The sequence below is a fragment of the Cajanus cajan genome, chromosome 10 (assembly GCF_000230855.2).
Source record: "Cajanus cajan strain Asha chromosome 10, NIPB_CcT2T_4, whole genome shotgun sequence".
NCBI classification, from domain to species: Eukaryota; Viridiplantae; Streptophyta; class Magnoliopsida; order Fabales; family Fabaceae; genus Cajanus; species Cajanus cajan.
Genome location: NC_138526.1, coordinates 43,796,881 through 43,811,804, shown reverse-complemented (window position 1 = coordinate 43,811,804; position 14,924 = coordinate 43,796,881). Strand labels below are relative to the sequence as shown.

The following is a 14,924-nucleotide window of genomic DNA, read 5'->3' as shown; positions in this document are numbered from 1 at the left end:
ATAAAAAAATTAACAAAGCATACGATATATATCATGATACTTTCAAAATGATTGTGGTTGCTGAATCATGACATAAGTCGTATCACAGAACGTTTACAACTCATGACAAGGACACACAACACACATTAGAGAACTCAGAATAGTCAGAACAAATGTCCCGTTTCACTTGATGAACACAACAATCGTCGTTAGCGCATTAACTACTTTCCTTCGTTCCAACATCACTTAGACAGTTGGACATGTTCCTTCATTCATCATTTCACTTGATGAACACAACTTTTAGTTTCTCCCTGCAATCAACATGAGGAACCCATGCTTTCGCTTCTCTATTCTCATTCTCATTTTCTCTCTATTCACCAAGATTTCCCTTGCAGCTCTCACCACTGTCTCCGCAAACCAAACTCTCTCTGGTGACCAAACCCTCGTCTCAGAAGATGGAATCTTCGAACTGGGTTTCTTCAAGCCAGGTAACTCATCCAACTACTACATAGGCATATGGTACAAAAAAATCACCGTACAAACAATTGTGTGGGTAGCAAATAGGGACAACCCAGTCTCTGATAAGAACACTGCAAAACTAACAACATGGGGTGGTAATTTAGTTCTCTTAGATGCCTCTTCAAATCAAGTTTGGTCAACAAACACTACTTCTCCAAGTTCATCTTCTGTTGTAGCTGTTCTCCTAGATTCTGGGAATCTTATCTTAACAGAAAGTCCTAATGATGCTTCTGCTGAGGAATCTCTCTGGGAGAGCTTTGATCACCCAACTGACACGTGGCTTCCGGGTGGAAAAATTAAACTAGACAATAAAACAAAGCAGCCTCAATACCTGACTTCATGGAAGAACAACGAAAACCCTGCCACGGGTCTTTTCTCTTTGGAACTAGACCCCAAAGGAAGCACATCTTATTTGATTCTTTGGAACAAGTCTGAACAGTATTGGACAAGTGGTCCTTGGAATGGGCACATTTTCAGCTTGGTTCCCGAGATGAGGGCCAATTATATCTACAATTTCACGTTTGAGTCGAACGAGAACGAGAGCTACTTCACCTACTCCATGTATAACTCTTCCATTATATCACGGTTTGTGATGGATGTCTCGGGGCAGATCAAGCAACTCTCTTGGTTGGAGAATGCTCAGCAATGGAACTTGTTTTGGTCACAGCCGAGACAACAGTGTGAGGTATACGCCTTTTGCGGTGCGTTCGGGAGCTGCACTGAGAACTCGATGCCTTATTGTAACTGTTTGACGGGGTTTAAGCCAAAGTCACTCTCTGATTGGAATTTGGAGGATCACTCAGGTGGGTGTGAAAGGAAAACCAAGTTGCAATGCGAGCATTCCAATTCATTTAACGGGGATAAGGATAGGTTTTTAGCTATTCCAAACATGGCCTTACCTAAACATGCAGAATCCGTTGGAGTAGGGAATGCAGAGGAATGTGAATCAACCTGTTTGAGTAACTGCTCCTGCACTGCTTATGCATATGTCAGTAACCAATGTTCGATTTGGATTGGAAACCTTCTGAATCTGCAACAGTTATCTTCAGATGATAGTAGCGGACAAACTTTGCTTCTCAAACTTTCAGCATCTGAGTTTCATGATGATGAAAACAATAACGTGACTATTATTGTTGTGGGTGTGGTTGTTGGCAATGTGGTTCTCTTGGCCCTTCTTTTGTTTTTCTTGATTAGGCGAAGGAAGAGAATGGTTGGTGCAGGAAAGCCTGTGGAGGGTACGTTGGTGGCGTTTGGGTACAGAGATTTGCAAAACGCAACGAGGAATTTCTCTGAGAAACTGGGAGGAGGAGGGTTTGGTTCTGTTTTCAAAGGAACGTTGGGTGATTCAAGTTTGGTAGCAGTGAAGAAGCTGGAAGGCATTAGACAGGGAGAGAAACAGTTCAGAACAGAAGTTAGTACAATAGGGACAGTGCAACATGTTAATCTCGTTAGGCTACGTGGATTCTGCTCCGAAGGTGCCAAAAGGTTGCTAGTTTATGATTACATGCCAAATGGGTCCTTGGATTTTCATTTATTCCAGAATAAGAATTTTAAGGCGTTGGATTGGAAAATGAGATACCAAATCGCATTGGGAACAGCGAGGGGATTAACTTACCTTCACGAGAAGTGTAGAGATTGTATCATACACTGTGATGTAAAGCCAGAAAACATTGTCTTAGATGCTGATTTTTGTCCCAAGGTTGCAGACTTTGGCTTGGCTAAACTTGTTGGAAGGGACTTCAGCAGGGTATTGACAACAATGAGAGGAACAAGGGGTTATCTTGCGCCAGAGTGGATTTCTGGGGTGGCTATCACAGCCAAAGCTGATGTGTACAGCTATGGAATGATGCTTTTTGAGTTTGTATCAGGTAGGAGGAACTCTGAGCCATCAGAAGATGGCAAATTTACCTTCTTTCCTACCTTGGCAGCAAATGTTGTTGTGCAAGGTGGCGATGTTGTTAGCCTTTTGGACCCTGGTTTGGAGGGTAATGCTGAGATTGAGGAGGTGACTCGAATCATTAAAGTTGCTTCGTGGTGTGTCCAAGACAATGAGGCTCACAGGCCAAGCATGGGTCAGGTGGTGCAAATCCTTGAGGGGATCTTGGAGCTGAATTTGCCTCCCATTCCAAGATCCCTTCAAATGTTTGTTGACAGCCACGAGAGTTTAGTTTTCTTCACTGACTCAAACTCCTCGCAGAGCTCACAGGTGAAGAGCAACGTCTCTAAGAACTCCTCCTCAAGCCAAAAGTAACATCTCTTCTGCATGCAACAAGTCCTTGCGAGGAGAAAAATAGAGGACGTGTCTCTCTATTGTTATTTGTTACTCATGCAAAATATAACATTTTTTTTTGGTTGTACGAATATAATTATCCTTCAACACCGAGAGTTCGTATACACGTAGAGAGAGACAATTGTTGGTGTGATAAATAATATCATGTGATAAGAAGAAATAAGTACAGCAAGATGATAGGTTCGTATAACGTAGCAGTTATCCATGTATCATTCCTCTGCCTTGAATGTAATTGTAATTGTTATAAGGAATGAAGTAAATCATGAAATTCTCTTTCTATGTTGGTTTTATATTCAATCAAAATTACGCTATTTGATATGTAGTAGATGTTATTGTACTCATTGATGTGATTTAGATGCGGAGGAGTGTCTTTTGGAGTCCAGACAAAAAGCTATCTCCAGATTCACAAAGGAGTGACTCGTGAACAGTTATCTTCGTCATATATTTTAATTTCTAAACAAATTGAGTCATCGCTCCTTTTGCCACAAACTAACATTGAATATCACTTTACAGTAAAGCATTTTTTTTCATCTTTAAAATCTCAATTATTATGTATGTTTGGACATACATTAGAAACAATAATGGTATTGCTTTCATGGGAATGGAGTCAAATCAAACACACACTCACTGAGTGCATTTCAGCTCATTTGTACAGTCTCTGTTTTAAAATTTTGATTCTAACATCTTTTACACGAAAAATGATTGAGCTCCTTTAGGGTTTAGCATTAAAAATGATTAAAATAATAATTTAAATTATAAAACATTAAATTAAATAATTATTTTATAATAAATTTATTAAAAAATATTAACATTTTAATATTCAAAACGTGATTCAGAATATAATTTCGAAACGTATATCATTACTCCTTTTACACATAAATTAACAAACATTTAACTTATATACATTAATTATTCATCTTTATTATTTCTTCACTAAAAAATAATATTAATGTTTCACTTATATTAATTTTAATTATTTCAACTACATATAAAAATATGATTAAAAAAATTCATAAAAATATATTGAAATCTTAGAAAAATTAAAGTTTTGAAACTAAACCAAAAAAATTAAAAGAACAAATGTAGAAAAATAACTCTCATACATGCTAAAAGTAATATATATATATATATATATATATATATATATATATATATATATATATATATAAATAACATGAACCAAAACTAGTTTTCTTTTTCAATATATAAGTAATTATAAATACAAGTCTCTATGATCAATAACTTAACCTTTTGTCTTATTTATTATTACATTGGTTGATTTACTTATCAATTACTTATCATTTACGCTACCCTTAATAAGGTTGCAGATAATGCTAAACCTTACCCCCTTTGCCTATAGTAATATCTATATGAAATAACAATACTTTAATTGAATATGGAACTATCATGGAGAGGAGAATCTCATAATTAATGTTAAGAAATTTCTTAGAACTAGGATTCTTAACAATTCAAAAGAATGAACAGAGATATCTATACGAGAAAGGAATCCGAAGAGAGTATTATAATTGACCCGAAAAATACTGAAAGATTACAATACAAGAATCTATGAAATCAATCTATCCCACTATTATTTAAACTCTAACTTCCTCTCCAAAACAGAACTAACAACTAACTGACCTGCTGACTCAGTAAAGATATAAGACACAAATCTTATTCTAAAATTTTCTTCATAACAATTAAGCAAAATTCTCCTAGTTGTCGAGAAGCACTTGAAGAGATCTTGGAATTGGAGGTAAATTCACGTCCAAGACCCCATCAAGGATATAAACTACCTGATCCATGGTTGGCCGATGACTCTCATTTTCTTGTACACACCACGATGCAACTGTTGTTAATCGTGTTACCTCTTCAGTGTCAGCATTTCCCTCCAAAATAGGGTCCAAAAGGCTTAGAACATTTCCACCTTGGACAACAACATTTGCTGCAAAGGTAGGAAAGAAGGTAAATTGGCCATCATCAAATGGCTGAGAGTTTCTCTTACCTGATACAAACTCAAAAAGCATCATTCCATAGCTGTACACGTCAGCTTTGGCTGTGATAGGCACCCCAGAAATCCACTCAGGAGCAAGATAACCCCTTGTTCCTCTCATACTTGTCAATACCCTGCTGAAGTCCCTTCCAACAAGTTTAGCCAAGCCAAAGTCTGCAACCTTGGGACAAAAATCAGCATCTAGGAGAATGTTTTCTGGCTTTACATCACAGTGTATGATACAGTGTCTACATTTCTCATGAAGGTAAGCCAATGCCCTTGCTGTTCCCAAAGCAATTTGGTATCTCGTTTTCCAATCCAATACCACCTTAGAGTTCTTGTTCTGGAACAAATGGGAATCCAATGAGCCATTTGGCATGTAATCATAAACTAGAAACCTTTTGCCACCTTCAGAGCAGAATCCATGTAGCCTAACAAGGTTTACATGATGCACTGTCCCTATTGTACTAACTTCTGTTCGGAAATGCTTCTCTCCTTGTCCAATACTTTCCAATTTCTTCACTGCTACCACGCTGGAATCATTCAATATTCCTTTGAAAGTAGAACCAAACCCTCCTCCTCCTCCCAATTTCTCAGAGAAATCCTCGGTTGCATTTTGCAATTCTCCGTACCTAAATACCACCAACGAACCCTCCACGGTTCCAACTGTTTCCTTTCTTCGATTATTCCTGACAAACAGAAGGGCCAAGAGAACACCAATGACAAAAAACCCGCCTACAACCACACCGATAATCATCCCGGTTCTGTTTTTACCATCATTGAATTCAGATGCTGCAAGTCTGAGATACAAAGTTTGTCCACTACTATCGTCTAAAGATAGTTGTTGCACATTCAGAAGGTTGCCAAACCAAATTGAACACCCGTTACTGTCATATGCATAAGCTGTGCAGGAGCAGTGACTCAAACAGGTTGATTCACATTCCTCTGCATTCCCTACTCCAACGGATTCTGCATGTTTAGGTAAGGCCATGTTTGAAATTGCAAAAAACCTATCCTTATCCCCGTTAGAGGGATCGGAATTATTGCATTGCAACTTGGTTTTCCTCTCGCACCCACCTGAATTATCCCCCAGATTCCAATCAGAGGGTGACTGTGGCTCAAAACCAGTCAAACAGCTACAATAAGGCATCGAGTTCTCAGCGCAGCTCCCAAACGCACCACAAAAGGCGTATACCTCACACTGTTGTCTCGGTTGTGACCAAAACAAGTTCCATTGCTGAGCATTCTCCAACCACGAGAGTTGCTTGATCTGCCCCGTGACATCCATCACTAACCGAGATAAAATAGAATAGTTATACACGGAGTATGTTAAATAGCTCTCGTTCTCGTTCGACACAAAGGAGAAATTGAAGATATAATTCAACCTCATCTCGGGAACCAAGTTGAAAATGTGTCCATTCCAGGGACCACTTGTCCAATATTCTTCAGACTTGTTCCTACGAATGATATAAGCACCGGATCGGTCTAGTTCGAGAGAGAAGAGACCCGTGGCAGGGTTTTCGTTGTTCTTCCATGAAGTCAGGTATTGAGGCTTCTTTGTTTTATGGTCTAGTTTAATTTTGCCACCCGGAAGGAACGTGTCTGTTAGGTGATCAAAACTCTGCCAGAGTGAGTCTGAAGCAGAAGCATCACTAGGACTTTCTGTTAAGACAAGATTCCCGGAATCTAGGAGCACAGCTACTACAACAGAAGGTGAACTTGGAGAAGTAATGTTTGTTGACCAAACTTTATTTGAAGAGGCGTCCAAGAGAACTAAATTACCACCCCATGTTGTTAATTTTGCAGTGTTCTTATCAGAGACTGGGTTGTCTCTATTAGCTACCCAAACAATTGTTCTTTGGCTAATCTTTTTGTACCATATGCCTATGTAGTAGTTAGAGGAGTTACCTGGCTTGAAGAAACCGAGTTCGAAGATTCCACCTTTTGAGACGAGGGTTTGGTCACCAGTTAGAGTTTGGTTTGTGGAGACGGTGGTGAGAGCTGCAAGGGAATTGTTGGTGAATATTGAGAAAAGGAGTATGAGAAGTGAGAGGCTGAAGCGTGGGTTCCTCATGTTGATGTTGTACGTTGCTAGCAATGGTAGTGGAGATAGATGAAAAATAAAAGATGAATGGAAGGAACAAGTCCATCTCATAGTTAAGGTCAAAGAGCTATTATGTTGTTCAGCATCTCACAAACACAATTCTGACTTTTCAGCTTTAGCCCTTTTGGTCCGAGCAATCTTCCCTCACAACATGTTTGGTCATAGTCAACGTATGAGAAGAAGCTTCCTTGTGATAAGGATGGAGCAGTTATCAAGTGAAATGTGTAGAAATTCGAGAGATGAAACGAAACAAAGCAAAAAGAAAATGGAGGGAAAAAGGGGTTTTATGCATGCATGTAATATTATCCATAAACTATTTGTTTCTAAGCTTTCTTTTCCTTTGGAGATTGAATCAATGATGCACAAAATTATGTTATAAGTCAAGCGCGCCTATACTTGGAATTGAGGGAATCACACATATTCATCCAACGAAGTATTTATAATCGTTGGAAAATTTTTTTAGCTGATTCAGATCTTAAATGAATGTTTTAAATATAAGAATAAAACATGATTCGTGTTACGTTATCTTCATCAGACGGTTATGAATTGATGACTAGTAGTGTTTTTTTTTTCACACTCATAGATTGATCAGTGTGAAGATCCTCGGTTCCATTCCAATAAGCATGACAATTTAGCCAAAGGAGACTACAATGTATTCCAATCTATAGGCCACCTAAAAACTTTAGAAGGTTAACAAAATGTTTGTTTAAAAATTTAAAAGTGACTTATAATTTTTTTATGAATTATTTTAAAATTATTTCAACAATAGGTTTAATCATAAAATTTGTCAAAAGTTTATTTCAATGAATTAAATTTGGACGGATAGATTTTTATTTTGAGAAATCAGATTTGAAATGTGAGCATCTTTATTTTTTATTTTGCAATGATTTTGATTTATTGTTTACGTAAATATATGTAATCATGTTCATAATTAAAAAAAATGAAATCTTGTTTTTCTGTAAGAAGCTTGCAAAGCTTAATTTTTTGTCTACTATTATTTTCCTTATAAAATGAACAAGTATTACTTTTGGTCACTATAAATTTTTTTTCTTTATTTTTGATCCTTTAAAATTTAAAACTATTATTTTTAGAATTATTTTTAACTAAATCTTAAACTCTAAATCATAAACCCTAAAGTCTAAATTTATAATTGTTAATGATATAATGTTAGTGTGTGACACTTCTTAAAAATTTTATTGGTCATCAAAATAAATGATATTTATATATATTAAAATCGTTCTTAGGAATAAAAATAAAAATTTTAAATTTTAAAAAATAAAAAATATTTTATATGAACTAAAACTAAAATTTACTTATTTTACAATGACAAAAATATTTTATAAGGATAAAAAAGATGCTTCCAAGTTTTAGAAAGATGAAAAAGAATATCAGATACTAGAATTGAATTTTGCTCATTTTGTATGAGATTCAAAATATATTTAAGTTTTTTATATATTATTTATCAATTACGATAGAAATCACTCGATTTTTTTATTTATTAATTATCATAAAAATCCTACCTTATATGACACTATATTGTTGAATATCATCATTATATTTAAATTAATTTTTGAACTAGGTGCAACATGAAAGGAATCCTGAATATACCAACTGTTGGATCCACTCGAAATTATGGGACTCGAAAAAGATTGATAGCGCTGCCCGAGAAGTAAAATCAACACATGCTGAGTACTTATGACAAATCTCACGTGGGACGTGGGAGCACTCGAGATAGAATCGAACAAACAAGTGTTACTCGAGAATAATTGAAAAGTTGAAACTCTCAGAACATGGAAGTTAAGCCAAAACGGTCGCCAAAAAAATCAATCGAAGAAACAAGAAACGTGGGAAGAACGGTTAAAGGAAGTTATAATTCAAGACCACGTAGCAAATATAGTGGACAGCGGTTATGAGTTAGAGGCGTACATGCACAGAATTAACCGCTCTTGAGTGCTTTATAAATACAAGGATTACGGACCTTCACAGGGGTCGAAAAACTCATACTAGAATTGAACTCTGAAGCACTCTCTGCCTACACACACATATGGCTTTCGTGCACAAGATCGTTTTTGGGTATGACTGACTCTCGGCCACTTTTCTTTTCTCTTTTTAGGAGTAGAAGTAGAATAGTCTTCTTGTTCTTTGTTTAATCACTTAGTGTATTCATATACTTTGATCAATATGTTCTCATGTGTAACGTAATTTGATCATTGTACGAAATGAACTATGATTTGCATTGCTAATATATGTATTGTTCATTCTGTTCACATTATTATTTGCGTGCATGAACATTGCTTGTTAGTATTAATAGAAGAACATTTCGAAACAAGTAATTACTGAGACTTCTTACTCTACTTTTTGTTCTCAATACCGCAATAACACAGTGAAGTACCTAAATTGAAACACATTGTGTGCTAGTCTAAATAACAAGGATTCATAAAACATATTCCACCGTAAACAAATTGGCACGCCCGGTGGGACTCATTGAAATTGAACATAATTGGACTAGTTTTAGGTGCACGTGTTGTATGAGACTTAGGAGTGGAAGAACTATGTCTACATCTAATGCTAGCAATAGGAGAGAAACAAATAATGATAACCATGTTGATGTAGAACTAGAGAGTCCTCATCTTGATAATGTGACTAATGGAACAAGGGGGGCAACAGGATCGTCCTCGGTCCTGGTCGAAAATGTTCCTAGGCTTGAGCATGGGGCTAGGCAAATTAATATGACTCAAGAATTGACTAACGTTAGTCGAGAATACCCCTGGGGCATGCCACAAAATTGGCGTAATACCCAACCTGTACACGTAGAAATGCCTATACCCTTTTTAGGGACTAACCCACAAGTACACGTACCCCCACAAGGGTACAACCCTGGGCCAAATGGTTTGGGTTTTTTCATGCAAGACCCATATCAACATGTAGGGACAAGTCAGGAAGGTTCTTTAATTCGACCAGGGAGTTATGTACCTACGGGTATTAGTAACCAAGCCATGATGACTCTTCGACAACAAATAGACCACAGTAATCATGACATGGTCAATTTGTTGTCAACACAAATGCATAATATTATGACTCCTTTGTATGAATTGATAAATAAAATTGGAGATAAATTAGGACAGGGGTCACCTTCGAGAGCCATGAGTGGAAATTTGAATGAGATGGAAAATCCTGGGGGGCATGAAAATTTTCATCAGAATGTAGTTCGACCTAATAGAAACCCACAGGATAACTTAGACCAAATGGTAGAAAGGATACTTAATAGACATGGATTCGAGGTGGGTCGAAATGAACGCCCCTACTTTGTGTCAGCTTTCCTAGATTATATAACTCAAGTAGAATTACCCCGAGGAATAAAAGTACCGAAGTTTTCAAAATTCGCGGGAGAGTTAACTGAGTCAACAGTCGAACACATAGCTAGGTATGGGGTTGAATGTGGGGATTTGGCAAACAATGAGTATTTAAAAATGAAATATTTTCCAAGTTCATTGACTAAGCATGCCTTTACATGGTTCACAACCCTGCCCCCTAATTCGATACACACTTGGGTTCAGTTAGAAGGTAGTTTCCATGAACATTTCTTCCGAGAAGAAATGAAAGTGAGTATAGTTGATTTAATGAACATTAAGAGGGAGAGCCAGGAAACTTTAGATGATTATTTAAATAGGTTCAGGCAATTGAAATCGCGATGTTATACTAATATACCTGAACATGAATTAGTTAGGATCGCAGCAACAAGATTAGATTTCTCGATACGCAAAAAATTAGTAAATAAACAGTTGAGAGATATGGCCCAGTTAGCCGAAAAGGTGAGAAGAATCGAACAAATTAAGGTAGAAAAAGAAAGGTTAAGAAAATTTGATAGATTTGTTCGAAAAGAAAAGGTGGCTTATTTAGAAAACTCCGAGCTAAGTGACGATTCTAATTACGAGATTTCGATTGAAGATTTTGAGGTTAACTTAGCAGAGTTACGCCCTGGTCCTATGTATCGGTGTCAAATGTTAAAACCGGGAGATAATATAGAGGGGAATTCGACTAAGAAATATAGTTTTGATGTGAGTAAGGCAGAAAAGATATTCGATACCTTGTTAAAAGATAAACAGATTATACTCTCAGAGAATCATAAAATTCCACCTTTCGAGCAAAGAAAAGGAAAGAAATTCTGCAAATATCATAATATGTATGGACATTGGACTAACAGTTGTGTGCGTTTCAGGGATTTCATCGAGAAGGCGATTACTGATGGTCGCCTGGCTTTTGAAGAGAAGGAAATGAAAGTGGATGTTGATCCATTTGCTGCCCATACTGGCTACGTCGAACCAGTTTCGATGTCCATCAACATGGTGGAAGTTGCTGCTGAGGACGATGATAGCATTGAGCCCATTTCTGATGAGAAGCTCGAAGAGTTAATGGAGGATTTTGCTAAAGAGCAAGAACCCATATACCCAAAGGAAGGGGATAGTCTGGTGGAATTTCTATCGAAGAAAAAAGAAGCTGATAAAGAGGTCATGTTGTGTCCTCGATGCAGTGCTGTCTTCGACAGGGCAGCGGCTAAGGCTTTCGAAGAGTCAGAAATAATGAAGAATTACAAAGCTGAGAAGCTGCGTGAAAAAGCGAAGCCCAATGCTAGGTCGAATGCTGGTTTGACCATGAGGCAAGTTCATATGCCTCAATATAATGCCCCGGTTGGGAAGATGGAGATGTATAACTTGTCTAGGTTCGGCAATACTTTTGTGCCGAACGCGAATGTACCTGTTGGAAGATGGAATGCACCACCTAGGCCTATAATGGGTCGAGGTAAACAAGTGATGACTAGCATGGGAAACCCAATACAGGGAAATGCAGGAAAATTTTCGAATTTGACTACGGGGAATGTTAGAATTCCAGCTGGGGGATATGGACGTGGCTTTCGACAGCCATTTAACAACTTAACCAAAACTCAATGGAGGAGGCAGCAAAGGATGCGCAGAGCAACCTTTGAAGGTATGGGAGGAAATCGTTTTTCGATCCCAGTTCCTCAAAAAGGGGAGTCTTCTAGAAAGTTCATCGAAGACGATGAAGACATGATAACGGACTGCTTCGAGAACGGTTTCGAAGATTCTCTGGAAGATATTTGTGGGGTAGTTTCCATTTTACCTTCAGAGTATAGTGGTGCTATGGAATCCGTGAATGAACTAGAGGATATGCAACGAGAAGATTTCTTTGATGACCCCAATTATGAATCCAAAATCATATGGGTCAATCAAATCTCGAGGGTCATCCCTAAGTTCAATTCTGCTGTCTTCGACTCTCCCACAGAGGAAATGAAAGGACATCTTAAACCCCTATTGTTAACACTGACGATTGAGGGGCAAGAGGTAAACAAGGTCTTGGTCGATGGAGGCGCAGCTGTGAATATCTTGCCTAAGACAATGCTAAAAAGGTTTGGGAAATCCTTGGCTGATTTGAAACCCCACAACATCATGATCTCCGACTATGCAGGCAAGTCTTCACATCCTGAAGGTATGATTCTGCTCGATGTACAGATCGGAAGTGTGAAGAGGACTACCATGTTTATAGTGACGCCTTCCAAGGCAAACTTCAACGTGTTGCTAGGTCGGGAGTGGATCCATGGTGTAGGTGCTGTTCCTTCGACCGTACACCAGAAGGTTTTCTTCTGGAACGATGATGAAGGTTTAGAGGTTCTCGAAGCTGATCAGAAGACTTATGAAGTTGGCATGTATTTTGCTGATCAACAACTGACAGCATTTGCCAAGACCAAACCTTTCGACGCCTACAATTCTAGGGTGATGGATGAAGAGGAAGGTGTCAAGAAAACCTTTTGTTGGGATGTAAAGAGAGAATTTGTGATTCGAGCCGAAAAGAATTCGGCTCCACTGGATGCATGAAGGACGAAGATCCTTACTCGAGCTTCTTAGCTCGAATATCGGCCTACGTGGCCGATCAAACGGCCAACTTGGCCGATAAAGATCAATTTGACAATGAGGTTAGCACGGCCATGTTGGCCGAAGAAAAACAAAAAAAGAAAGAAGAGATGGATTTCGAGTCAATAAAGAAAAAAGAAAAACAAAAAAAAGAAAAGGACTTCGAAATCGAAAAGAAGAATGAAGAAAAACAAAAAACAGAAAATCAAAGGGACCATGGAGTCTCAGATAAAAATGAAAAGCAAAAGGAAAAAACAGACCTAGAGATCAAAAGGACAAAAGAAGGTAAGCAAGAGCAAGAGCTAGAACTCAAACTGGACTGCATTTTCGATGATTCACCTTTGGGGTTCGAGAGGGCCACTAATGAAGAGCATAAGTTAGAATCCCAAGATCCGCTCGAAGAGGTTAATCTGGGAACTATCGAAAATAAGCGAATCACTTACATTAGCAAGTTCGTGCAAGGGGAGCTGAAAGAGGAGATAATTCAAGTTTTGCATGAATACAAAGATTGCTTCGCATGGGATTATGATGAAATGCCAGGTCTGGATCGAGAATTGGTGGAACATAGGCTACCAATGATCCCAGGAAGGAAACCCGTGAAACAAAGTCCTCGAAGATTTGCTCCTAAAGTGATCGAGAAAATCAAGGGGGAAATTGAGAGATTGTTGAAGGCAAAGTTCATCAGAACTTCGAGATACCCTGACTGGATCTCGAATATAGTGCCGGTTATAAAGAAAAATGGGAAACTCAGAGTTTGCATTGACTTTCGAGATCTCAACATGGCAACTCCCAAGGATGAGTACCCTATGCCCATTGCTGAAAATATGATAGATGTCGCTGCAGGTAACAAAATTATGAGTTTGTTGGATGGTTATTCTGGATATAATCAAATTTATATTGCAGCTAATGACGTGTCGAAAACTGCCTTTCGATGCCCAGGTGCCTTAGGCGTCTACGAATGGGTGATGATGCCATTTGGACTTAAAAACGCTGGTGCGACTTATTAAAGAGCAATGAACTTAATCTTTCATGATTTGATTGGTAAGTTCGTGCAAGTTTATATTGATGACATAATTGTTGGCTCAAAACAAAAGAAAGACCATTTATATCATTTGAAACTAGCCTTCGAGAGAATGAGGAAATATGGTTTGAAAATGAATCCACTGAAATGTGCTTTTGGTGCCATAGCAGGTGAATTTCTGGGATTTATTATACACCAGAAGGGGATCGAGGTAGATAAGAACAAAACCAAGGCTATCATGGAGACCAGGCCTCCATCGAACAAGAAAGAGCTTCAATCTCTCTTAGGTAAGGTAAACTTTCTGAGGAGATTTATTTCGAATTTGTCTGGTAAAACTAAAGTATTCTCTCCTTTGTTGCGTTTAAGAAAGGAGCAAGAATTTCGATGGAATGAAGAGCACCAGAGAGCATTCGAGGAAATTAAAGCTTACTTGGCTCATCCTCCAGTACTTGCACCAATCTCTAAAGAGAAGCAACTCAAGTTGTATATCTCAGCTAGCGATTCAACTATAGCGGGCATGCTGGCGCAAGATGATGATAATGGCATTGAGAGGGTCATCTATTATCTAAGTCGAACGTTAGTAGGAGCAGAAATCCGATATTCTTCTTTAGAGAAATTATGCTTAAGTTTATATGTTGCTTGTATAAAGTTGAAGTACTATATTAGGACTCGTGATGTTATAATATTTTGTCAAAGTAATGTGATTAAGTATATGTTGTGTAAACCTGTTTTACATTCTCGAGTTGGTAAATGGGCACTTGCATTAACTGAATATTCGCTCACTTTCGAACCACTAAAAGCAATTAAAGGCCAGATACTTGCGGATTTTCTTGCTGATCACTCGAAAGAAACAAAAGATAATTTATACTTAACCATAAAACCTTGGCAACTATATTTTGATGGGTCCAAGCATGAGTCAGGTGCTGGAATAGGTCTTCTAATCATAAACCCCTAAGGATTTCCAACTAAGGTGTCACTTGAAATGGACAAAAGGTACTCGAACAATGAAACTGAGTACCAAGCGTTGATAACTGGACTCGAAATATTAATGGATTTGGGCGCTCGAAATATATTGATCCGAGGTGATTCACAAT

The 14,924-nt window shown here is 37.9% G+C and overlaps 2 protein-coding genes across 2 annotated transcripts; one reads left to right on the top strand and one right to left on the bottom strand.

Annotated features, from left to right (window-relative positions):
* The first annotated feature begins 61 nt into the window (after positions 1-61).
* LOC109805442 (G-type lectin S-receptor-like serine/threonine-protein kinase At2g19130) lies at positions 62-3,065 on the top strand. The gene is given in 2 exon segments (XM_020367507.3): positions 62-2,739; positions 2,741-3,065. Coding segments are annotated over 2 exon segments (2,490 nt in total). The 5' UTR covers positions 62-301; the 3' UTR covers positions 2,793-3,065.
* A 1,227-nt stretch (positions 3,066-4,292) lies between these two features.
* On the bottom strand, positions 4,293-7,039 carry LOC109805703 (G-type lectin S-receptor-like serine/threonine-protein kinase At2g19130). Its single transcript, XM_029272772.2, has one exon. The coding sequence runs from the start codon at positions 6,931-6,933 to the stop codon at positions 4,501-4,503; it is 2,433 nt and encodes an 810-aa protein (XP_029128605.1). The 5' UTR covers positions 6,934-7,039; the 3' UTR covers positions 4,293-4,500.
* Positions 7,040-14,924: the final 7,885 nt, after the last annotated feature.

What these genes read in the sequence shown, in the direction of transcription:
- LOC109805703 (XM_029272772.2), bottom strand. Translation starts at nt 6,933, where the DNA reads ATGAGATGGACTTGTTCCTTCCATTCATCTTTTATTTTTCATCTATCT.